This window comes from Lasiosphaeria miniovina (genome assembly GCF_030549165.1).
Source record: "Lasiosphaeria miniovina strain SMH2392-1A chromosome Unknown B0T26scaffold_1, whole genome shotgun sequence".
NCBI classification, from domain to species: domain Eukaryota; kingdom Fungi; phylum Ascomycota; class Sordariomycetes; order Sordariales; family Lasiosphaeriaceae; genus Lasiosphaeria; species Lasiosphaeria miniovina.
This window is the reverse complement of record NW_026848220.1, coordinates 1,874,260-1,896,430: the sequence shown is the minus strand read 5'-3', so window position 1 is coordinate 1,896,430 and position 22,171 is coordinate 1,874,260. Positions and strand designations below refer to the sequence as shown.

The window sequence follows — 22,171 nt, the reverse complement described above, 5'->3', positions numbered from 1 at the left end:
TGCATAGGCGGGTGGATCATGCCTAGCGTGCGACTTTCGCTTTCTCTAGAACGGAATCCCGTCCCCGTCCCCGTCCCACCTCAGGGCCTCCTTCGTCCCTGAACCTCCACAGTACTGCCCTGGAGCCTCCACTGACCTGACCTCCACCTCACCCGATCAGTGCCCGCTTTCCATCTCGTCCCGAGACTCGAGTGTGCGCGCCAAGGCCCGCCTACAGCAAACAACGGATTGCGCTACCATCCAAGCCTGCATCCCCCCCATTGGATCGAATTGGCTGAAGAGCACTGCACTGGATTGGAGAGCAATTGTCGCCGGCCCCCCGTGCCCTTTCGGTGCCGCTTGGCCGCTTCGCCGCCTGGCCTCTGCGTCTGCCCAGGACCAACCCGCCCACCTTCACGCCCACCTTCACGCCCACCCCCTCCAATCGTCCACCCTTCCCCCCCTCCACATTCCAAGCAACCCCCAACCACTGCAGCCAGCCCGCAAGCCCTCACGCCAGCGGCCCTCGACGTTACACGAAGCCCGCCCGATGGAGAGAGCCACAACCGCACGCACGGCACCGGGCATCCATACCATGAAACTTCCCACTGACAAGTAGCCGTTGCCGTGATTCCATCCAGCCCAGCAGCCCAGCCCAGCCCAGCCCCAGACCCGACGCCAGACGCGCGACGCCATCGACAATGGCGACCGTCTCCGGGCCAGAAGGCGACGGCCGACGGCGCTCCATCGAGAAGTCGCCAATCGTCATCATGTCCGATGGCGACGACGACGACGACGACCCGACCGCCTTTGAGAGGCTGCCCGACGAAATCATCGAGCAGTGCGTTTCCCTTCGCTCCCTTTTCTCTCAAGTGTCATCCCGTGTTTGTGTTCGTGTCTGTGTCTGCATCGTAGCCACTGTGTCTAACAAGCAGCACCCCCCAGAATCCTCCAGGCGGCCGACTCGAATGGCTTCGCATCGCTGTCCCTGCTCAACGCAAAATGGAGGAGTGTCGCCCAGCAGGCTCACTTGTATGCTCATCATCTGGCGAGTTGCCCGTCGTACGCTATGAGCCACGGCGGATCGCCGCCCGCCGCCTCCGAGAACGACCTGCCCCGGCTCCGGAAGCTGTTCGCCAAGGAGGTCAAGCGGAACCTGTTCGAGGCCTATCTGCGGCCCAACAAGACCGTCATCAAGGTCATTTCAAATTCAATCAGCCCCTCGTCTTGTCCGGGCGGCGAAGGCATCCAGTTCAATCCCTCACCCAAGGGCCATCACCTGCTGGCCTACAACTCGTCGCGCATCCATGTCATCGACATGCGCGCCCCCGAGATCGCCGTCAAGCGCGAGTTCAAGATCCTGCGTCGCCCTGCTGCCACCTGCATCAACGACGAAGGCTCATTGCTCGCCGTGCTACTGACAGAGATGCAAGTTGACGTATACGACCTGACCGAGACGCCTCCGAAGCGAAACCGGTCCATCATCCTTGACCACAGCCCTCGCGCCATCGCCATCTCCCCGTGTGGTTCGGTTCTGGCTGCCGCCTACGAAGGCGGTATCGAGGTGTCTTCGCTCAACCCCGGGGCCCTCTCCACCGATAGACGAGCAGTCAAGTGCGACGGAGTCGATGCTCTGACTTTCTCCTTTGACGGCACCCAGATCCTAGGAACCACGGTCTCGTCGTCGCAGCCCAACACGGTCATACTAACAGCCCCTTATTACGACCCGGGAAGTCATATGGCCGACGATAACATCAGTGCGCTGTGGACTACGTCGATTCTCTTTCCGAACACCAGCCGTGACTGCAGCCATGCTGTTCTGATTCAGCACGGCAAGTATGAAGAGGCCGGCTGGACGTTTACGTACGATCGCAGCTTCGAGACCTTCCGAGCGGTCCGCATCGACGATCTCCGTAACGGCACCACGTATTTCACCGGGCCAGTGCCTAGCCCAACCTGCCAGGCCAAGCTGATCCCATGCACACTGCCGGCCGCTTCGTATTACGGCGAGCTTGTCTCGGCCGGCTTTCAGGGTAATGACATTTGGCTCTACGGCATCCCTGAAGACCTCGATGCCATCTCCGACACGTCCAACGCTGGCAGCGACAACGCGCAGACTGGAAATAGCCTCTCCCGCCGCAACAGCGGTCCGTCGGTGCGATCAGCGCAGCGGATGCAAGAGAACTGCGACCCGAGCAGAGTGCCTCAGTGGCAAATTCTTTGCGACAAACTTCGGAACACTTTTGTGGGAGGCTACAAAATCGATGAGCTCGACGGCGTTAACATGGTCAAATGGGTTGCCGACTTTGGCGATTCGTCGATGAAGGAACGTCTGGTTGTTGCTGCCCGGGGAGTCATACCTGGGCTGTCGATTACCGACGACGAGGGAATCGATTTTGTGGACGGAGGACGACTTACTGTCATCGATTTCGACTATGGTGTCGAAGACGGTGGGGTCACCGAGTGCACTATCGAAGTGGGGGCAATAGAGCCCGAAGTGCTTGAGGAAGAGCATCGGGATATGGATACCGAGGTGGCAATCGTCCGCCGCAGGACGGTTGCTCAAAGGAGGGGGAACCGTAGTACCCTCATGCGTGCTGCAACAACGGCGGCTCGCGGTCAATCATCTTCTGCCCAGTCTGCAGCAACAGACGAGGATGAGGACGATGACCCCCTTTTGCCCCGTAGAATGCGGGCTCCTCCCCCTCCTCGAGCTGCAGAGCCCCCCGCGGTGGGCGAGGAGACGGAAACGCAATCGATCATTGAGGAGCAGGAGGCCTTGGATGCCCCCTATTCTCATGCAAGCCCGCGGTCGGGCACCACCCTCCGGCGTGCCGCCACCGCCGCCGCCGTGAACCGTCGGATGCACCCGCAGGCGACGGCAGGTCATATCGAATACCGCAGGGCCGACGGTCGAGCCGAGCATCCGCACGAGAGTGACGCGGACAACTGGGTGCCCCCGCCGCCTCCGTATCAGAAAGATGATCCTGGTGATTTGCCAGCCTTCTTACGTCATGCGGCTATTGGACCCGCTGCAGCCCCTGATGCGCAGACCGAAGAGCAATTCCCGAAGCAACAGCCCACCCGCAACCGGCCAGTAACTCTCCAGCAGCCTCTCCGCCAGCCATCCACCCAGCAACCAGCTCGAAGCCGTCCGCTCACTCTCCAGCCGCGCCGCACTCAAACGGTGAGCGCTAGCTATCGTGACGCTCCACCAGTTCCACCCATCCCGCCCGTTCCATCTCTTCCAGCTTCCATTCCTCCTGTTCCGCCAATTCCGCAGGTTCACCTTTCTGTCCGGCCACCACAGGCTCGGGCTCCGCAAGCCCCACAGGATTCGCAATCACCTTCGCACGAACGAGAGATAAGCGGGTCCTCGCTCCAGCCTCCCCAGGACAGCGGTTCGCGCCCGGGCTCGAGCGACTCTCGATACATGGAGGGAGAGAACATCTATGACGTCTCACCGCCCGACTCGCCGACCGCGCGAGATCTGGCTGCGAGCGTAATCGTAGGCGGTCCTCTAGCTAGCAGCGATGCAGTCGTCACGGGGGCTCCCATATCGCCCGTTGTTTCAAACCAACAAGATCCTCGAACATTGCTTCGCATCCAAACAGCGCCTGCTGCTCCGCAATCTCAATCTGGCCGGCCTCCAGCGCTTGATTTACATATCCCGTCTCCCTCAGTCAGCAGAGTCGCAGCATCGCAAAACACGGCACTCGCCACGAACAGCGCTCCGGTCAGACGGCTGTCTAATTCTATGACGTGGCCGCTGCAGAATTCGGAAGACGTCCTCAATGTGATAGCCGGTCACCCATATTCGGCGCCTCCTGTTGGCATAAACACCGACAACATGGCACAACCCTTCCCTCTTCCCCGGCCTGACCAACTGGCGAGTTTAAATAACCGCTCAGAAGCGCCCAAGCGATTGTCGGGGGCCTTCCAGCGGGTGCCAGTGGGTAGCCGCACCAGCGACGAGTACCGACGGTTGTCGTACCAGCGGCCACTCTCGCAGCAGCAACAGTACTCGCAACAGCAATACCCGCAGTTCCAGCAGCCGCGCTTTCAGCCATATCACGCCCCGGCCCTGATTTACGAACCACAACCGCGGCACCCTCAAGACATCATGGCAGGGCGGCACCAGGAGGAGATGCCCCTCATCATCAGCACGCCCAAGGGTGTGTCGGGTGCTTTTGACACGCCAGACCAGCGCATTTCGGGACAGCGGGCTGAGACGCCGATTCTAGCGCCCGTGCCGCGCCACCCGCGCCCCGTGACGCAGCCCGCCGTTCTCCGTCCCACGATGGAGCGACTCGAGACGATCTACAGCGTGGCGTCGGTCAACGGTGGGCACCATCAAACCCTAGCCGAACAGTCACGCCTTAGAGTACCTGGAGCGCCGGAGTCCACTTCGTCGACGGTGCGCGTCGCTAGCTTAAACAGGAAGCAGAGCCGGGCCGAACGCAGCGCGGCTAAGAACATTGCCGACGCCAAGCGGCGTGGATGGACGGGCCGTTCGCGGTCGACTAGGCGCAAGAAGAAGGAGCGCGATTTCGACGTGGCGAGCAGCGCGGGATGGACCGACGTGACGACATTTAGCACGCGGTCCATGGGCTTTGGACGCCGAACCGGCGGCAGCGAGCCTGTGGCGGGGCAGCAGAGCAAAGGCGACAGGAAGTGTGTGGTGATGTGATTTTTGGGCAGCTTTCCCTGTCCTTTGAGCGGAAAAATCAGATTAATAGATACCCAAAAGAAGGTGACGTGAGGAAAATTGACTAGCTAGTTTGGTGTTGGGAAGCAGGCATTTTGATTTCGGGGTTTCTCTTTTCTTTTGTCTTCGTATGTCTCTATTATTTTGCAGATCGAACACGATGTTTTAGTTAGCTACATACTGCAACCGGCAGGTGGGTTAATGTTTGTTTCTGTCTAGTAAAGCCGAGAGAAGGCGGAGGAGTTTTGGCTTTCTGGAGGATGGGGGGTTCACTGGTTACACAGCACAGCACAGCAATGATTATTCTCGCCAGCACACAACACACAACATACATACATAAAGCCCTGTCCAGGCGTGCCGCGGATTTGGGGCCCATATATAGCATACTACACGTACGAGGAAAGGAAGGGGTTCCCTTTGTTCCTAGGAGGCGGGTTGCTTTTTCTTGTCTTTCTTTTTCCATTTGCGCTCGCTTCGAAATATGGCCGAGCAGAGAAAATTGAGGGGGGTTTCTTATATATTTTCATACTTTACTTACAAGTTAAAAATTAAAAAGTAAATATCAAAGGCTAGATTCGAACCAACCTTTTTGGGGAGAAGCGAAGGGCCGGCCCCAGAGCCCGAACCCAGGCAGTAACCAGTGTACTTGCAGATACCTACTGTTGTAAAATAGAGGCTTGCTACTTCGCTAGAGGGGTGAGCCTGTATCGTGTTGTTCATTGTTCGCTGTTCACTGTTCGCTGTTTGCTAGTCGCTTGTGGTTCGGGCCCCTTTTCCATCCAACCCCCAACCCCTACCCCTACCCCTTGAGCATCGATTTCTTGGATATGCTCCTCCATCGAGTGAAGTGGCTAGAGCATAAATAAACAGGGCCTCGGAAAGCATTTTATTTTGTTAGATATAGACAGACAGACAAACCTGAGCCAAACCAGCGTCTGCGCACCAGCCATCGAACCACCCCCTTTTCCCCTTCCCCTTCACCTTTCCCAACAAACCACCACCCACTTACTCCGTCTTCTTCCGTTTGCGCTCCAAGCCTTCCGCCATCGCATCCGCGACATCCTCCACCGTAGTCCCACGCTTCCTCCGCCCGACCTTCTCCTGCCCAAGCACGGTGTCATCCGCCATGGCAGCAAACACGTCCGCCGCACCCGCGAAAATGCGCTCGGGCGCGAACCCGCCACTAACAGCATGCGTGGCGCTGATCTCGCGCATTTCGGCCACCCAGCGGTACGCCTTGGGCGGCACGGCGATGACCGTGCGCTCGGCGCGCGCGAGCGTCGCCGGCGCGAGGTCTGCCAGCGCGGACAGCAGGTCCGGCAGCACGCCGAGCCGCTGTGCCGTCGTGATGCTCTGGATGGCCACGGCGGCGAACCCTTTGCTCAGCGACGCGAAGCACATCTTCAGCCCGGATGCCGCGCCAATGTCGGGGCTGATGTGCTTCGCGCGCAGGGTCAATGCCAGGTGCGCGCTGGCGTCGGCGAGCTGGTGCGGCCCGGATGTCGGCAGGAGGGGCCGGTACCACTCGCTCACGTCGGCACTGGGGCCGGTTGATTCTGGTGGCGCGGGCGGCCCGCCGAGGATGCTGCCGTCGATGAAGCGTATTTCCACGGGTGAGGATGACGATGTGGCGGGGGAAGAAAACAAGGCGGCGATGGCGCGCACCGTGGCCGGCGACACGGCGTTCATGTCGGCGTAGTACAGCGGGGCGGAGCGCTTGCTGGCGCCGGGCAGGGCGTCGGCGATGCGCTGGGCCGTGGCGGTGGCGTCGCGCGGCGGGACGACCGACAGGATCACGTTGCAGGCGTCGATGAGGGCTGCGTCGGACGCGAGCAGCTCGACCCCCGCCGCCGTCGCTCGGTCGATGGTGTCTTGGCTGGCCGGCTTGTCAGTGTGTGTTGTGGTGGGTGGACAGAGAGTGTAGATGCAGATAGGGGGGTGAGTGTGTCTTTGATGAGCCCCCTTACGTACCTCCGGCCCGAGCAGTTCGTAGCGACAGAGAAGCCCCGGGCCACGAGCAGCCGCGCCAGGCCGCTGCCCATGTCCCCCAACGAGATGATGCCGATCTTGGGCCGTAGCGAGTCATCTGGGCGCGCTCCGGCGGCTGTTGTTACCATGGCTACCTTCCTGTCTAGAGTATAGTTATTAGTGAATTGGCTCTGTCGTGATGCATGCTTGCGATCTTCTTACCTTGCGTATATGGCTGGCTGAGATTGGGATATATCGCTTCTTTCACAGTTTGTCTTGATGCTATTCCGAGATGTCAAATCCGTTGATGTATAACTCAATGTTGGTGAGTAGTTGTTTAGGAGCGGTTGATGGCATTCACTGAATGCGGGACAAAGTGATGTTTGTTCAACTGTGAAGTTGGAGGCCAAGGGCTAAATTGGATACTAAATATGTGGGTAGCTTCTTTAGATGCTAGTTCAGTGGGTGCCAACTCATTCACCCGCAGCAGCGATTGCGGCCGGCAGCCGATTTAAATCCTGGCCTCAAATTGCGTCATTGCCGTTTGTGAACGACACTCGAAAGCGGCTTTAGTCGTAGCTCCGAGTTGGATTTTGAAACAGGATCTATAATGTACAAAGATATTTCGGCCATATTGCCAATCCAAGTCCCAACTTGTGACATGAGTTACAATAAATAAATACGAGGCAATGAGTTGCCACGGTGATGACACCAGCCATCCGCACGACTGCCACAGCATGCTGGAAGGTGGATTCGTGTTGTGGGTATCGCAGTATCGTATGTTCCCGACATGTCATGTCCCATGACCTGCTCAGGGGCTCGAGACGACGTACGAGTTAGATGCGTCGATCTTGGTCGTGATGGCTGGGCCGCTGCCTTGGTCCGCTGCAGGCCGCGAAACGACGTAGATGCCGTCCGAAGATATGGCACCAAAGAGATTCACGCCGACTTCGATGTGGTCGGAGCCAGCCAGGGACTCCACTACCTGGTCCTGCGTGCCCACGACAATTTCTAGAGGGCCAGTATCATTGCTTTCTGTCTGCGCGACTTCTCCGGCAGGGGGGCTGCCGGCCGGCTCGACCAGAAATTGCACAAAGGAGCCAGGCGTCACGATGCCCCCGCCAGATTTGTCGCCATGGAAAGACCTGATAAAGCTCTCAATGTCCTCCTGGTCTGGCGTGGCATGTCTCGTCTGCGGGTCGAGAGACAGCAGACCTTGCTTCAGCCCCCAGCCACCGCCTCCGCTCACTGTAGCTGCAGTTAGAACAAGAACTGGTTCGCCAGTAGGCTTTTGATATCTATCCCGACTTACATATTTTACGTACATGACAGCCAGCTGCCAGGAGCCGGGGCATCAGGTCCGAGACCTCTTGCGCACGGCTCCACTCGTGAGGCTGCCCGGCGCCGCTCAACTCGAGAGGACGGGGAAAGTTTGCGTCGGCAACAAAATTCTCGGGGTAGATCAGAGCCCACACGCCCACAGGTCCCGCAGCCTGGTCGCCCAGCTGCTTGGACCGGGCATCGAGGAGTTTGGGGATGACGGACTCGAGCTCCTTGGACGCCGGCATGGGCGTCACGCCAATCTCGACCTGACGGAGAATGTTTCCGAGGCCGGCCGCAATCCTCCGCGCCTCGGTCACCGGGACAAGCGGTACAGCCACGGTGCTGATAGCGCTGGCTGCCCCGGCATCTGCAGCCCTGGGAACAAGGATGGACTGCGTCATCCTCTCAACCACGTCGGCGAGCTGGGGCTGGGCTGCTCCGCCACTGGCCATGTGCCAGCGGCTCGCAAACATGGTGTGCTGCCTGCCGTTGCTGAAGATGGTGTTGGCGAGAGGCACCGTCACCTGCAGAGGCCGCGCGTCGTCGTCGAGCGGGGCGGTGTGGAACTCGAGCGATGGCTGGTCGCTGGCATCGCCGGTGGCCTGGTATATGCCTGCAGTAGAGACATTCCACAGACCTGGGAGCAGCCCGTCGAGGCTACCGTGCAGGACCGCGAGGCCTTCAGAGGAGGAGAAGGGCGGTCCGGGGCCGCGTCGCCGCCGCGGGATGCCGTGGACAGCAGCAGACAGTACGCTTAGAGACGTAGACCCGCCAACCAGGGGCGCCAGCAGGCGAGACATGAAGGCCTCGTCTTGCAGCCACGAGGCCAAGCCTCCCGAGGCAAGCACCACGGCAGCGGCGGCAGGCCCCCCGGGCGTCCTCAGCGACCGGGTGACAGCATCTGCTACTTGTTCCTACCGCGGTGCATTAGTACCTCAATTATAGTACAGCGGGGATGGCCTCTGAGAACCCACTTTGGACGCCGTCAACAGATTGAGAGCAACTGAGAGGCCGCCAAACGACGAGGTCGAAGTTGAGAGCCTACGGGCTATCCTGTGCCACTGAACAACACGGCGCACCGATACCAGCTTTGCTGGGGAGAGTCTAACCAGGAGCATTTCGGCGTGTTTGCTATTGCCACATGGTCTCTCTGGTCTTGGCGGAAAGAAAAAAAAGAGAGAAAAGAAAAGAAAAAGTAGGAAAGGAAAGTCGAGTCTCAGGCACCAAGCAATGTCTTTTACTCGTAAATATTATCAGAAACCAAGTATCACGGTGGCCTGGCTGTGAAGGAGTCGCGTACGTATCAGATACCGAGGACAACCGACGCGAATCTCAGAAAGGAAATTCGAGGTTCGATATTCCGTAGGTAAGGTACTTGCTCACCTCGGTGAGGTAATTAACGGTATCAATACGTAGGTCCGTGCTATCCCCGCCAAGCCAGCAATTACCAATTACAAGCCATCGATACGGATACCGTAACACATCCATTAGTGGCACACCTCTGACATCATTAACATCATTCCCTCCGGCGACTTGAACTTACATGTCGGGATTTCACACAAGTCGTCTTCAGTTCAAAAAGATACCCGAACACACCACCACTTCGAAGCTTCGGGACAAACAACTTCATAACTAGTACCACACTTGCGATCATTACAAGTGTATCCGTAGACAGGTAGGCAAAACACTTTAATTTAATTAAATATCCTTACATTCCGTTCACCTACAATACAATTATTCCTAATTCACTCTGGCAACTGAATGAACGAACTAACTTACACTCACTCACTTTCAATCAAACACAACACATCAACTAACACTACTTACATAGCCTACACACAAACAGTTAATAGAGCAAACAAATGGCAACCAACTCAGGCCGCGGAAACCCCATCGGCGCCCGCGACGGGCCGACGGTTAACGACGCCGTGCCGCCCGTAGCAGCAACCACTAAGGCGCACATCCATGACGTGGCAACAATTACAACAACGCCAGGACCGCACAGTAACAGCAATGACAACAACAGCAACAACGGCAGCAGCAAGAAGCTGTCGGGGTCGACGGGGACGCACGACGCGGGCCAGGACGTCGAGGGCATGGTCCCCGGGGCGACGGTCCCGACCAAGGGCGAGGTTGATCATGGTGATGATGATGTGAAGAAGTAGTAGGATGTGCGTGCGAAACGAGATGAGATGAGACGATGAGACGATGAGACGTCGGCGGTGGACAGTCAGTAGTAAGCTAGCCAGCCAGGGGAAGCAGACAAGACAGACAGAAGACAGACAGACAGACAGACAGACAGACAGACAGACAGACAGTCAGTCGAGATGGGTAGTTAATTAGAGTTGGAAACAAACAGACAAACACACTAGGTACGATACGTAGTTGCCAAATGAACACATGTTGAAACCCCCTCCCAACCAAAAAGGCAATACACCTTGCTTTTCAACAACACAGGTACTACAGATATTAAATTCCGACGAGGTATCTGTTCGTGGTATTCCGGTTATACCACTAATGGCTGGGTCCTGAAGCTTGCGTAGTAGTACTACTAATGGTGGGGTTGTGATTGTTCTCTATATTTCTGATACTAAGCTAAAGAAGAAGTAGAAGGGTATGCGAACCTGGTTTTGGTAGATATATCCGCAAGTCCCGTGCGCTCACGTAGGCACGTGAGCTAATACGTGACTCACACCACCTCCCTCCTACACCAAAGGTACGGTCGTGAATGTCGCTATTCCAACAGTATCATATATGCTCATGCATACGTATGTATATGTGTTCGAGAACACGGTGCTGCACGATCCGGGAAAGGCACCCTCCCCCACCTCTGACCCCACGACTCCATGTCCTTCCGCCCAAAGATAAATAAGAATCCCTCCGCCAAAGAATGCAGATGCAGATGCAAGCACGATTGCACGCAGAGAAACAAACAACCCATGTGCAAACCACGACGGGCAGCAAGCAAGCAACCCCGATCTATCTTGTTTCACCTCATTCTAGATCTGGAAAATAGAGAGAGAAGTCGCCCCGCGGTTATAGCAATTCCACGAGGAGTGTCTGTGTCGCTGTCTGGGCTGTGATTTTTGGCTAGTATGGCCCCGCCATTTTCATAAGCACGTACCCCTCCAGTGGCTTCCTCCATGCATCTTACAGATCCCAACTTCAAACTTCAACGCTTCGCCATGGCGGCAATTATATCGAGGTCGACGATATCTCCGTCGGTGTCGGCTTCGTCGGTATCGGCGTCTACCATACTTACTTCAGTTAAGTCGACGAAAGATAGCGATCTCCTGACTGTGGGATTTACCAATACCTCTTCGATATTATTAATTCCACCACTGGGGATTTCCTTACCGTTACAAGTATGATATTACTCTCTTATTTCTATATAATATACTAATTATTTAGACGTCTCTCCTGATCAATTCACCGAAATCGAGCGTAAGCGAGACACTAGGCGAATGACTAGGCAAAAGAAACGATACCGAAAGTTCCGTTTACGCCGCTACAATGCCAATTCCCAGATCTTGATCATCACAATCCCAACCGATCTACACGAGGCCCTTCACCTAGGACTTTATGGCCCGTATCTCCGAAGTACTACGGAGGAAAAGTGGAAACATATAGGTACTACAACATTTCGGCAACAAGGTCATCCTGGAGGAGATGGCGGAGAAGGCGATTCGACAGGCGGTCCACGGCCGGAACGTATAGGAGCAGGTAATTGGCCAACACTAGTCATTGAGTCTGGACATTCCGAAACATTACCCGAACTTCACAAGGATATGCAGTATTGGTTTCAGGCATCAAACCACGAGGTTAAGATTGTCATTCTGGCGAAATTTGACGACCAGCAACACCACATTTTGCTAGAGAAATGGGAGGAAGAAATCTCGAGTCCACAAGGAGTGATTACGCGGAGTCGAGCTGCTGCTATATTACAGCAGAATGGTGTTCTCAACCCAGTGGAACGGCAGTCAATCACCATCACCCGCGATGAGACAACAAATCCAGTATCGTACAATGTTACTAGGGGGGCATTAGTACTAGGATTTCGACTTCTTTTTCTTCGCGATCTAGGCTCGCAAGAGGGAGATTTTGTACTTAGCATTCAGAACCTACAGCTGTATGCAGAGAATGTCTGGGCTGAGCTGCCGAGATCAGACTAGCCAATCAGAAATCAGTATTGATGACCCAACATATGGCCAAAAACGGCAGCCCCAAAGTGACACAGGAATTCCAAGCAAGGGTGAATGGCACGCTTGGCGGCAACAGCAAAATAACCCAGTCGCGGCTCTCCTTTTGAGAACGGGATGTGATTGGACGTTGGATCGCTGCACCCAATGGGAGACTTTCTCCAAAAACATGAAACGGGCTCAGCGCCTCCAGTGCGGTCGCCGCCCAACAGCGACAGGCCTACCATCAGGGCATGCGGCGAGTCCCTGCAAGCGAGACCGGCGTTAGGACAATTAGAAAATAAGCTACCTGGCAAGTCAGGAAGGGGTCGCTGACTGGTGCCTCCGGCGGCCCTCCGGGGGCCCCTGTGGCGGGCTGCTCGCTGCGCTCGGTATTACGCGGCTTAAGGGATCCGAGGCTTATCCGATTGACCAGTCCCCCAGCCCAGTCCATTTCCATACGGACGAAAACTGGCCAATCCCCCCGGGCGAGAAACTTTCGGCACCTTCACGGTAAAGTAGACGAGACAGCCTCTCTACGCCACCTCCGGCTCGCAAGCTCGCCTACGGTGGCTCCGTTCAGCTGAATTACATAAGCCGGGAACTTAGCTTAGTGTTACGATCCTGGCTCAGGTGTGCAGGAAGCCGACTGCGGATTGGGTTAGTGCAAAGCGGGTGGGCTGGACCCACATGGGCTTGGTGCAACCAGTCAGGATGTGCTCTGTACGATCTGTCGCCAAGATAGACAGCGTACAGAGCTGGGTGATCTGTTGCTTCTAGGTGATCTGTGAGCAGATCACCTTGAGCAGGACTCTGATTGGCTAGTCATAGTTCCATATAGGAAGAGCTGGGAGCTCTCTTGGAAAGAGAGTTCCCCAGCTATGAATGCATATGGTTTATCACTCATTGTTTGTGTGATTGGGATACAGCTCCCGCAATCTGTGCACTATTGCACTGCTCCTTACACTTCAACCTACCTGTGTGGTTCACTCCTCATCGCCCACCCACCCAAACCCTCACGATCCTAGGCCGAGCCTAGCTCCGTGGAACTCTCGGTGTTCCAGATTGTAACAGGCCATACGGCGTGTATATTTGTTGGAATCACCAGGTACTGGTACTGGAAGCAACAGGGCGTAACTGCACGCCGAAAAATGAAATATATGCTACTACTAGGCCGAGGTAACCTAGTAACTCGGCTGTAGAAAAAGCTAATAATATACTTTTTCCAATAACCGAAGGTAATCAGGCCATATTTATTACGTAATTTTATCTCTTATGTTACAATCTGAAACACCGAGAGTTCCACGAAGCTAGACCCGGTCTAGGACTGTGAGGGTGGGGGGGGGTGAGCTGCAGTGCGGCGAACCACACAGGTAATGCGAAGTATAAGGAGTAAACAATAGTGCACAGATTCCGAGAGTCTCACTCTCAATCAGTCAAGCAATGAATGATAAACCATATGCATTGATAGCTGAGGAACCATCTCCCAGAGAGTGTTCCTCCAGCTTCCTATATAGAATATGAATAACCAATCAGAGTCCTTCCCTTCGATGCTCGGTGGGTCCCGGGCGCTCTGCCTACAGAGCGCCTGTATCACACAGATCGCTACTGCTCTTCGTGCTCTGCGGCTCTTGGCGACTAATCTCTCAGAGCAATTCCTGATTGGCTGCACCAATCCAGTGGGCGGTCTCCACCGTTTGGGTTGCACCTGCCAATTTGCAGAGGCTCTAGCGCCGCCATCTGCACGCCTGAGCCAGGATCGTAACATCTTACGGTTATTTATATATAATTATTTAAAGAGTCAACGTTAAAATATATATATAAAACCCAACAAAGCTTATAACGGCTATTTTAATTGTAACGACTTATTCTTAACCTCGCTTTTTCTTTATTTCTTTCAAGGCCCCTTATGGTAGGCTATGCATTCATCGGTTCCATAGATGCGCGCTAGAAAGGCTACTATGATACAGGTACCCATACGGTACTTGTAAGAGACTTGTTACTTGGTGTCGAAGCCGCCAAAAATAGCGGCATGTGTCACGGCACGGCGGTAGGCGCTGAGGCCCTACGGGTGCGTGACCATACTATAACCCACTATAGAATTGCAGCCTGACGGCTTGTAATTCTGGCATCCTTTTGGAAGGTGTGGTGCAGCGGTAGTGGGTGTTGCTAAACGCCGTCACAGCATGCGCCAGCCAAATTCGGCGGCCAGAACACCGCTTTCTCTGCTTCTAGAGTATGGTGGTATGTATTTTATTTTTTGAAACCTTCGCCTTTTCCTCATGCCATCGATAATATGCCTTTTTGCTACTCAGCGCAAATATATTATATATATATATATATATATCACCGCACACCATGTTGGTCTTCGACTGGGGAACTTGGTATCGTTCGCGTCGCCGTCGTCGGCAACTTCAGATGGAGCGGGGCGACTGGCTAGGTTCTATGAACTCCTGTGTATATGGCCAAGCAAGCGGGTACTACAAACACTCACTCCAAGAAGCAAAACAAGTACATCACTAGACTTAAGATAGGCGAAACAAACGGAAAGAGAAAGCCAGACAAGGCCACTTTAACGAGAGCACATAACTAAGCTAGCTAGCATGTCTAAGGCAGATACGAGAGCGGGACAATTCCTCTCAAAAGCAAGGTACAATCTCATATCTTCCTCATCGCCCATTCTGCTGATATCACGAAGATAGCCCTCATCTTTTTTTGTTTCATTCTCCGGTCAAGACCAATCCCCACAACAGAAAACCGACCGGCTCACTCAATCATGTCAACATCATCCTCAACCGGTGCCCGGGCACCAGCCGCGTTGCCATTACTGCCAGTAGCAGGGCCAGCGTCAGCCTGTTGCGCCGCGCCGCCGCCGCCGCCAAAGTAGTCCTCCATCTCAGCGTCCAGTTCCTCCTGGGTTTTCCTGGGTCGGCCGTCGCGACCTTCGCGGGTGCGGTCCCCGCCTCTCTCGCCTCCACCACCGCCTCGCCTGCCTCTCTCGCCTCCGCGGTCGCCTCCGCCCTCGCGGCGCGTGCCGGGCCTGCGGCCGCCGCCATCTCGCGGTCCTCGCCTAGCGGGCAGCGGGCTGCGCGACCGGCTGGCTTTGGCTGCCGGGCGGTACCTGTCGGTCCCCTTGCGTGCGGCCTCCTCGTCTGACTCGCGGCGCGGGGAGAGCGAGCGCGACCGGCCCGCGAGCACCGTGATGCGCTCGGCGAGCGAGCGTCCCGGCAGCACGGCCGAGTCGAAGGGGTTGCGTCTCGGGCCAGTGGGCATCAGCGTGAGACGGATGGGTTGCCCTGCGGCTTGTGTTAGTTGCGACAAGCCCCCTGTCAAACCTCTAGAGCCTCTACATACCTGCGGCGTTGGCTCCATCGTACTCGCGAATTGCTTTCGTAGCGTCCGAGTTAGATTCGTATGTGACAAATGCGGTGCCCTCGGAGCGCCCGGCTCGGTCATACTTAATGTCGAGCTTGACGATGGGTCCGATTCTTGAGAATAGCCCCTGGGGAAAAAAGAGAATAGGTTAGCGTCGAGTGCCTTCTCTACCTGTTGCAACTCTATATGGGTGTAGAGCCTTACCTCGAGATCCTCTTGGGTCAATTCGTAGTGGATGTTATCGACTCTGATCTTGGACCCTCTCGGATCGCTGCAGAATAATGTTAGGCTGAAAGTGTTCTCGACGAGATCATGGGCGTTGCTTACCTGGACGGATCTGGCGAGTGTCGCCGTCTTTGGGACCGGCGATTTCCTGCTGCGCCTGTTAGCAGCCACCCAGTCTGCTCCAAGCAGCATCGCAAATAAAATGCGAGTATTACCATTGTCCTCAAATCTGTCGTGAACCCACTCGCTGCGCGGGAAAGACGTGTCAGTCAACACTCCGCACTCGGGCTCCACAGAAGGGGTCATGCGTACGTGTCTAGGTTTCGCGGGGCATCGTCTCTGTACGACTGTCGTCCCGCCGAAGAAGTCGGCAGCTGTTAGCCGGGGGTTCAAACCAAGTAAGCGCTTCCTCGGGCGCGCGATCCGAGGCATTATGGAGCGCATGGCCGTGATGTGTGATGGCTGCCGTCGAGATCTGAGGGTCGGGCGTGCAGAGAAGAAGCGTATCTAGAGGGGGAGAGGAGAGGATTCAACCTGTTGCGGGGCGCACCAATGCTCAGTCACCATGCGATTGAAGACCGCGTGAGGGCGAGACTTACCTTTCTGACACCATCGCGGGGATAATCTTGTCTCTCACGCCGACGGCCTCCGCCGGCGCCGCCTCCGCCTCCGGCGTTGCTGCCATTGCCTCGGCCGCCGCGAGGGCCTCTACCGCCGCTGCCACCGCCACCGCCATTCTGCAACCATCCGCATTAGTGGGTCGTGTCCGGGGAAGGGAGGAGGGAGAAGACGGGGAAAGAAAGCGTGACGCGGATCTTTGCACGCACCTGCTTGCGCTCGGCGAGAATCTCGTCTAGGCTGCGATCGAGACCGGGGTCCATAATGGGCGATTTAAGCGGACAGTGAGGCTACTAGTAGCGAGACAGAGTGCACGCTGTGATTTCGGTAATGATGATGCGCGATTGACAATTATTGAGAAGCAGTCGGTTGTGGAAGGTCGAGACTCGAGAAAGGCTGGCGCGAGCCATGGCAGCCGATCTGGGCCTGAGCCAACCTCGCGCGAGTGGAGTGGGGCAGCTAGTGGGCAGGGGGCAATGCGCCAGTCGGGTGCATAGTCCACGCTGTAACCTGGGCTGTTAGGCCGCTGTGCGGCAAAACCAACTACACACGCCACGAATCGTCCTACGACCGTCGTGGCTAAGCAAACATGAATCGCTCTACATTTGAGTTGAGACGTACGTCTCTTGCTTTCTGCTTTCTGATTGCTTCTAGAGACATTTCCGTCGTTATCAAGATGAATTGAATTAGACATTATTCTGTGAACCCTGTAACCTACTGTCCGGCAGACACTAACAGCTCGACACCGTTCTTCATCAACACAAGGAGGCAGAAGAGTCAGTCTACGTCGCATTTTTGAGAAAACTTCCTGGACACTAGTTACAGATGACACTGAGAAAACGTCGATAAAGGCAATCAAAACCCCTGCCCTTTTTGATAGGCTCCGAGCACCAGGCACCATCCAATAAAGATAACGGTGCAAGTGCCTTCCTACTTACCAGCGCTTTTTGGTGAACAAATCTCACCAGATGCCAGGCCGCAAAATTCCAGATCAATAAAATAGCAATCCTTCTCTATCAGAAACCGCAACACGATGTCCCCCACGTATATTGCGGGATGTTGATGTCGAATTGTGAATGCGTGGGGTATGGTATGCCGAGACAAAGAGAAAGAGATTCGTCGTGAACAATGCGGGTGCCACCTAGATTAGGTCGGCCACATTCATGGGCATTTCCTCAATCTGGGTGCTGTAGAACTGTTCAATTTCGCGCATCATGCGCACGTCGTCGGCCGTGACAAAGTTGATCGCAACGCCCTTACGGCCGAAACGACCACCGCGACCAATGCGATGAATGTAGTTCTCGCGGTTGGCGGGGAGATCGTAGTTGATGACTAGGGAAACCTGCTGGACATCAATACCACGGGCAAGGAGATCGGTGGCGATCAGGACACGTGAAGAGCCCGACCGGAACTCCTTCATAATCAGGTCGCGCTGCGACTGGTCCATGTCGCCGTGCATGGCCGAGACGGTGAAGTCACGGGCAGTGAGCTTGTCAGTGAGCCAGTCAACCTTGCGGCGAGTGTTGCAGAAGATAACGGCCTGCGTGATGGTGACGGTCTCGTAGAGATCCGACAGCGTGTCGAGCTTCCACTCCTCCTTCTCGACGGCAATGTAGAACTGCTTGATACCCTCGAGGGTAAGCTCGTCCTTCTTGACCAGGATGCGGACAGGGTCGCGCATGAACTTGGTCGTAACCTCGAGCACGTCCTGGGGCATGGTGGCCGAGAGCAGGACGACCTGGGTCGACTGGGGAAGAAGCTGGAAGATGTCGTAGATTTGCTCGGTGAAACCGCGCTGTCGAGAGTTAGAACACAAGCTTCCTGGCAAAGGCTGTTTCAGGGAACATTACCGAAAGCATTTCATCGGCCTCGTCGAGGACGAACATCTTCATCGAGTCGGTCTTGAGGAAACGGCGCTGGATCATGTCCTGGACACGGCCGGGCGTTCCAACAACGACTTGGGGGCCATCCTGGAGAGCCTTCATGTCGTCACGGACACTGGTGCCGCCAATGCAGGCGTGGCACTCAATGTTCATGAAATCGCCAATAGCGACGACGACCTTCTGGATCTGCTGAGCAAGCTCGCGAGTGGGGGCGAGAATGAGAGCCTGGCACTGCTTGATGTTGGGGTCGATCTTCTGAAGGACCGAAATGGAGAAGGTGGCAGTCTTGCCAGTACCGGACTGGGCCTGAGCGATAACGTCGTGACCTTTTTGGCATTGTCAGACGAGGAGCAGTTGAGAGCAGACCGGAGGCTTGGTTGGCTTACCCTTGATGACAGGCATGATAGCGCGCTGCTGGATAGCAGACGGGCGCTCGAAGCCATAAGCGTAGATTCCTTTTCGAGGCGTTAGTCTATGTGCGCCCTATCGCCACACCGACGCCTCTCTCCCCAGCCTAGTTCTTACCTCGGAGGAGCTCCGACTTCAGGTTCATCTCATCGAAAGAATCGACGGTCTCATCGTAGTTAGACTCGATCTGTCCTGTATTCGCAGTTGAGTTAGCCGGCGCATTCGAAATCGGCCCGCGACGGGGTATAGGGGTGCCCGACACAGGGAGGGAGTCGGCCGGCGCATGCTTTGCGCAGCGCCTAGCACCATCCGCCAGTCTAGGGCTTTGCGCGCGACAAACGTACCCTCAGGGACGTCCTCGAGTCCCTTATCCGTAGCCATGATTGCGGTTGGTTGTTCGCGAAAATTCTTAGATCCAAGCCCGGCTTGAATCTAAGAATCGAGTGGGTGGGAGCGAAAAAGATGGAGGGGCAGCGAATTAAAAAAAAATCCGCAAACGTCTAGTCGTGAGGGCGGCAGACGATCGAAATTAGATTACGAGAATAGAAATAGATTCAAGAGTCCCAGTAAATACCAGGAGCGTCTGAATCTATGGAAAATGTCGTAAGGTCTTGTTGATTGTTCTCGTTGGAGGTGGTGAGCAGAGGGAAAAAGAGCCTGAGCGCTGCCAGCGATAAAAATTCAATTTGGCGAGCGAGAAATTTATTGGTGCCTCAGGCAGCTACAATTTCCCCTCTATCCTTTCTCCAAAACAAGGGCGGCCACCATTTGGTGGGGGCAATCAGCTCCAGCCAACTGGGGCAAAATCTTCTTTCCAAATTTGTGCATATCTAATTTTTGTCCCCTCCATCTGGTGGGGCATTTCAGACTTGGCAGTTTGCAGGTGAGCGAGAGGGAATCGGCATCGTCTCGCCTCACCTTACCAGACTTCCAGGCTGCCTCTTCATTTAGGCTCCCTCAGACTTGACTCATAGGGCACACTGGCGCTAAACGCATCCCAATCCATGGGACGTCACATTTTAACCCGTCCTCCTTCCGCAGCCAACCTATCAAATCTTCTTCTTTGAGCCTTCGGCAACCTGCGTTTTGGGGGGCCAACTCAAAATGTTCCTTTCAGACGACCAACAGCAAATCGCAAGTCTTGGTTTGGAGACAAACGGCAGCGGGAGTCACACAGATGGCCACCACCAGTTGACGTTGACTTCTGGGCCCTCCATTCCTCCACACCCTCTCCGGATCAAACCCTTGGGCAACAAGTTCTTTGACAATAGCAACGATGCTCGCGAGTCCTTGGGCTCCTTACAAGTGCTGCCCGATGAGATGTTAATGCAACTTCTCGAGTATTTTGACAAACGCAGCCTGAGGCTCTTTGGGTATACCTGCAAGTTTCTCTTCGCCCATTGCATGTCAGACGATGTCTGGAAATACATTTTCCTCGAGTAAGCATTGCACCCTTTCTAGATGCCACTCTTCACTCTCGTTCTCCCCAATTCCACCAAGCCGTATAACACGATAAGTTACTACGGGACTTTTGAGATTTGCTCTTGGAGTTGCGGTTTCCTTAGTCACTAAGCTTGCCTTCCTTTGTCAAAATATATTGAAAGTTTGCATCTGGCTTGTGTCTGTGCGGTTTAAGTTTAGCAGGACAATGTGCGAGGGCGTCTTGGTGTTTTTCTTTTTAGAGTCTCATAAACTGGCCTCCAAGCGTACCCAAATAAGGAAAATCTTTGTTGACTCAGCTTTAGGTCGGAACTCGGAAAACAGTCTTCCTTTACATGGCTTGGCTCATGGAGGGCAACTGTCCTGGGCCTGACTTTAGAGCGACGGATCCAAGTGGACTGTAGCAACGTCTTCTCCGACGTCCTCCATCGCCCGTTTGTTTGCAGCCACATAGCACTTCATGACCACACCGCAAACATCCCAGCAAAGAACCAAATTGACCGCTTCGAAGATCTGTCATACGCAGAATTTGCAGATAAATGGAGCAGTAAGCCATTTATTCTCACAAAACACATCCAGTCATGGCCGGCTTATCAGTCCTGGAACCTTGGCAGCCTCCTGGACCGCTACTCGAATGTCAACTTTCGAGCTGAGGCTGTGGACTGGTCATTTGCAACCTACTATCGGTATATGCTGGACAGCCAGGATGAAAGCCCCCTCTACCTATTTGATCGGAAATTCGCCGAGAAGATGGATATTGAGGTGAGCAAGGGGGGCGGTGCGGCATACTGGAAGCCCGACTGCTTTGGTCCTGACTTATTCGAGCTCCTCGGCACAGCACGGCCGGCACACCGATGGCTCATTATTGGACCCGCTCGGAGCGGCTCTACTTTCCATAAGGACCCCAATGCGACAAGTGCCTGGAACGCTGTGATCCAGGGCGCAAAATACTGGATCATGTTTCCCCCAACAACTGCGGTGCCCGGAGTGTACGTCTCCAAGGACAACAGTGAGGTCACCAGCCCCCTTAGCATCGCCGAATGGCTTCTCGAATTCCAAGCAGAAGCCCGGAAGCTGCCAGACTGCAGAGAGGGCATTTGCAATGCAGGCGAAATCCTCCACGTCCCAAGTGGATGGTGGCATCTGGTAGTCAATCTCGAGGCCGGAATCGCCCTGACTCAAAACTTTGTACCGAAATCTCACCTCCCAGACGTCTTGTCCTTTTTGAAAGACAGGCCAGACCAGGTGTCTGGCTTCAAGAAGGAGGTAACCGAACCGTACAGCATATTTGTGGCTGGGCTGAGAGAGAAGTATCCGGACCTGTTGGAGGAAGCCCTCGGAAAGCTGGCAGAGAAACAAGTGCACAAAAAAAGAAGATGGGACTTCGCAGCTGGCGATGATGGGGCCGAGGAACAGCCACAGAAGAAGAGCGCCGGGTTCAGCTTCGGGTTCGGGTTTGGAGACGACGGCTAGGAAATACCATGATGATTGAGCATGTCAACTAGGACTCGGAAACCAGTAAATACCCCTAGGTGGTTACCAGGGCATGGGCTCTCACACTCGGCTGGGGATCAGGGCTGACTAGAAATGTATTAGGGAGCGGTTCGGTTCTGTGCTGGGAAAAAAGACTAGATATATTGAAAGAGGTATGTAAAGAGAGTCAGATGGGATCTGGATCAGCCTCCAGTCCTGTTCCAAGCCGTCGTGAGATGGCGGCAGCTTTATCGTCACCGGGCTGAAAGCTTATGTCTAGCGCGCAGCCCGGGATTGGGCCCTAGACGATGTTCGTCCGTTCCTCGTGTCATAAAATGGTGCACGCCCAAGATCATGCACGCTGTGGCTGAGACCGATGCGCAGCGATCTGGGTATATGAGGTGGGCTGTGGCTTGGGCCGACTCCCGTCTCTTTTGGCTTCGGTGTTGCCGTCGGTCCTGCAACTGGACGGAAAGAAAGACAATGGCACGCTCGGAATGTTGCGCTGGCCATTCTCCAAAACTGTTCGCAATTCCCAGGCACGTCTGCTGTGCTTTGCCTGGCCTCGCTTGCTGGTGATTGGGTGGGCCAAC

General features: G+C 55.2%; 8 protein-coding genes across 8 annotated transcripts; 4 read left to right on the top strand and 4 right to left on the bottom strand.

The window, feature by feature from the left end:
• Positions 1–680: 680 nt before the first annotated feature.
• On the top strand, positions 681–4,669 carry B0T26DRAFT_745497 (uncharacterized protein; the record flags this gene model as incomplete). The annotated part of the gene is made up of 2 exons (XM_060444567.1): positions 681–820; positions 925–4,669. 2 exons carry the CDS (start codon positions 681–683, stop codon positions 4,667–4,669), a joined length of 3,885 nt encoding a protein of 1,294 aa, XP_060302336.1.
• A 771-nt stretch (positions 4,670–5,440) lies between these two features.
• B0T26DRAFT_684481 (6-phosphogluconate dehydrogenase) lies at positions 5,441–7,046 on the bottom strand. The gene is made up of 3 exons (XM_060440842.1): positions 6,878–7,046; positions 6,659–6,818; positions 5,441–6,563 (listed from the first exon to the last, which is right to left on the bottom strand). Exons 2-3 carry the CDS (start codon positions 6,802–6,804, stop codon positions 5,693–5,695), a joined length of 1,017 nt encoding a protein of 338 aa, XP_060302335.1. The 5' UTR covers positions 6,805–6,818; positions 6,878–7,046; the 3' UTR covers positions 5,441–5,692.
• B0T26DRAFT_684480 (uncharacterized protein) lies at positions 7,047–9,173 on the bottom strand. Its single transcript, XM_060440841.1, has 3 exons — positions 8,953–9,173; positions 7,968–8,892; positions 7,047–7,903 (listed from the first exon to the last, which is right to left on the bottom strand). The coding sequence occupies exons 1-3, from the start codon at positions 9,094–9,096 to the stop codon at positions 7,467–7,469; spliced, it is 1,506 nt and encodes a 501-aa protein (XP_060302334.1). The 5' UTR covers positions 9,097–9,173; the 3' UTR covers positions 7,047–7,466.
• Positions 9,174–9,654: 481 nt separating this feature from the next.
• B0T26DRAFT_684477 (uncharacterized protein) lies at positions 9,655–10,565 on the top strand. Its single transcript, XM_060440840.1, has one exon. The coding sequence runs from the start codon at positions 9,841–9,843 to the stop codon at positions 10,141–10,143; it is 303 nt and encodes a 100-aa protein (XP_060302333.1). The 5' UTR covers positions 9,655–9,840; the 3' UTR covers positions 10,144–10,565.
• Positions 10,566–11,152: 587 nt separating this feature from the next.
• B0T26DRAFT_684471 (uncharacterized protein) lies at positions 11,153–12,393 on the top strand. Its single transcript, XM_060440839.1, has 2 exons — positions 11,153–11,343; positions 11,390–12,393. Exon 2 carries the CDS (start codon positions 11,443–11,445, stop codon positions 12,148–12,150), a length of 708 nt encoding a protein of 235 aa, XP_060302332.1. The 5' UTR covers positions 11,153–11,343; positions 11,390–11,442; the 3' UTR covers positions 12,151–12,393.
• A 2,309-nt stretch (positions 12,394–14,702) lies between these two features.
• Positions 14,703–16,785, bottom strand: B0T26DRAFT_684465 (uncharacterized protein). Its single transcript, XM_060440838.1, has 8 exons — positions 16,584–16,785; positions 16,356–16,493; positions 16,069–16,103; positions 15,972–16,003; positions 15,859–15,907; positions 15,736–15,802; positions 15,511–15,658; positions 14,703–15,452 (listed from the first exon to the last, which is right to left on the bottom strand). The coding sequence occupies exons 1-8, from the start codon at positions 16,635–16,637 to the stop codon at positions 14,923–14,925; spliced, it is 1,053 nt and encodes a 350-aa protein (XP_060302331.1). The 5' UTR covers positions 16,638–16,785; the 3' UTR covers positions 14,703–14,922.
• A 730-nt stretch (positions 16,786–17,515) lies between these two features.
• B0T26DRAFT_635214 (ATP-dependent RNA helicase eIF4A) lies at positions 17,516–19,046 on the bottom strand (the record flags this gene model as incomplete). Its single annotated transcript, XM_060436702.1, has 5 exons — positions 17,516–18,169; positions 18,225–18,583; positions 18,644–18,712; positions 18,783–18,857; positions 19,010–19,046. The coding sequence occupies 5 exons, from the start codon at positions 19,044–19,046 to the stop codon at positions 17,516–17,518; spliced, it is 1,194 nt and encodes a 397-aa protein (XP_060302330.1).
• A 723-nt stretch (positions 19,047–19,769) lies between these two features.
• Positions 19,770–21,578, top strand: B0T26DRAFT_736386 (uncharacterized protein; the record flags this gene model as incomplete). Its single annotated transcript, XM_060443320.1, has 2 exons — positions 19,770–20,104; positions 20,411–21,578. 2 exons carry the CDS (start codon positions 19,770–19,772, stop codon positions 21,576–21,578), a joined length of 1,503 nt encoding a protein of 500 aa, XP_060302329.1.
• Between the last annotated feature and the right edge of the window lie 593 nt (positions 21,579–22,171).

Coding starts and splice junctions, on each gene's coding strand:
- B0T26DRAFT_684481 (XM_060440842.1), bottom strand. CDS start 6,804: ATGGTAACAACAGCCGCCGGAGCGCGCCCAGATGACTCGCTACGGCCC. Junction 6,564..6,658: donor ACGAACTGCTCGGGCCGGAG/GTACGTAAGGGG, acceptor CAAGCCGGCCAG/CCAAGACACCATCGACCGAG.
- B0T26DRAFT_684477 (XM_060440840.1), top strand. CDS start 9,841: ATGGCAACCAACTCAGGCCGCGGAAACCCCATCGGCGCCCGCGACGGG.
- B0T26DRAFT_684471 (XM_060440839.1), top strand. CDS start 11,443: ATGACTAGGCAAAAGAAACGATACCGAAAGTTCCGTTTACGCCGCTAC.
- B0T26DRAFT_684480 (XM_060440841.1), bottom strand. CDS start 9,096: ATGCTCCTGGTTAGACTCTCCCCAGCAAAGCTGGTATCGGTGCGCCGT. Junction 8,893..8,952: donor ATCTGTTGACGGCGTCCAAA/GTGGGTTCTCAG, acceptor GCACCGCGGTAG/GAACAAGTAGCAGATGCTGT. Junction 7,904..7,967: donor CTGTCATGTACGTAAAATAT/GTAAGTCGGGAT, acceptor CTGCAGCTACAG/TGAGCGGAGGCGGTGGCTGG.
- B0T26DRAFT_684465 (XM_060440838.1), bottom strand. CDS start 16,637: ATGGACCCCGGTCTCGATCGCAGCCTAGACGAGATTCTCGCCGAGCGC. Junction 15,803..15,858: donor CACTCGCCAGATCCGTCCAG/GTAAGCAACGCC, acceptor ATTATTCTGCAG/CGATCCGAGAGGGTCCAAGA. Junction 15,453..15,510: donor CGATGGAGCCAACGCCGCAG/GTATGTAGAGGC, acceptor CACAAGCCGCAG/GGCAACCCATCCGTCTCACG.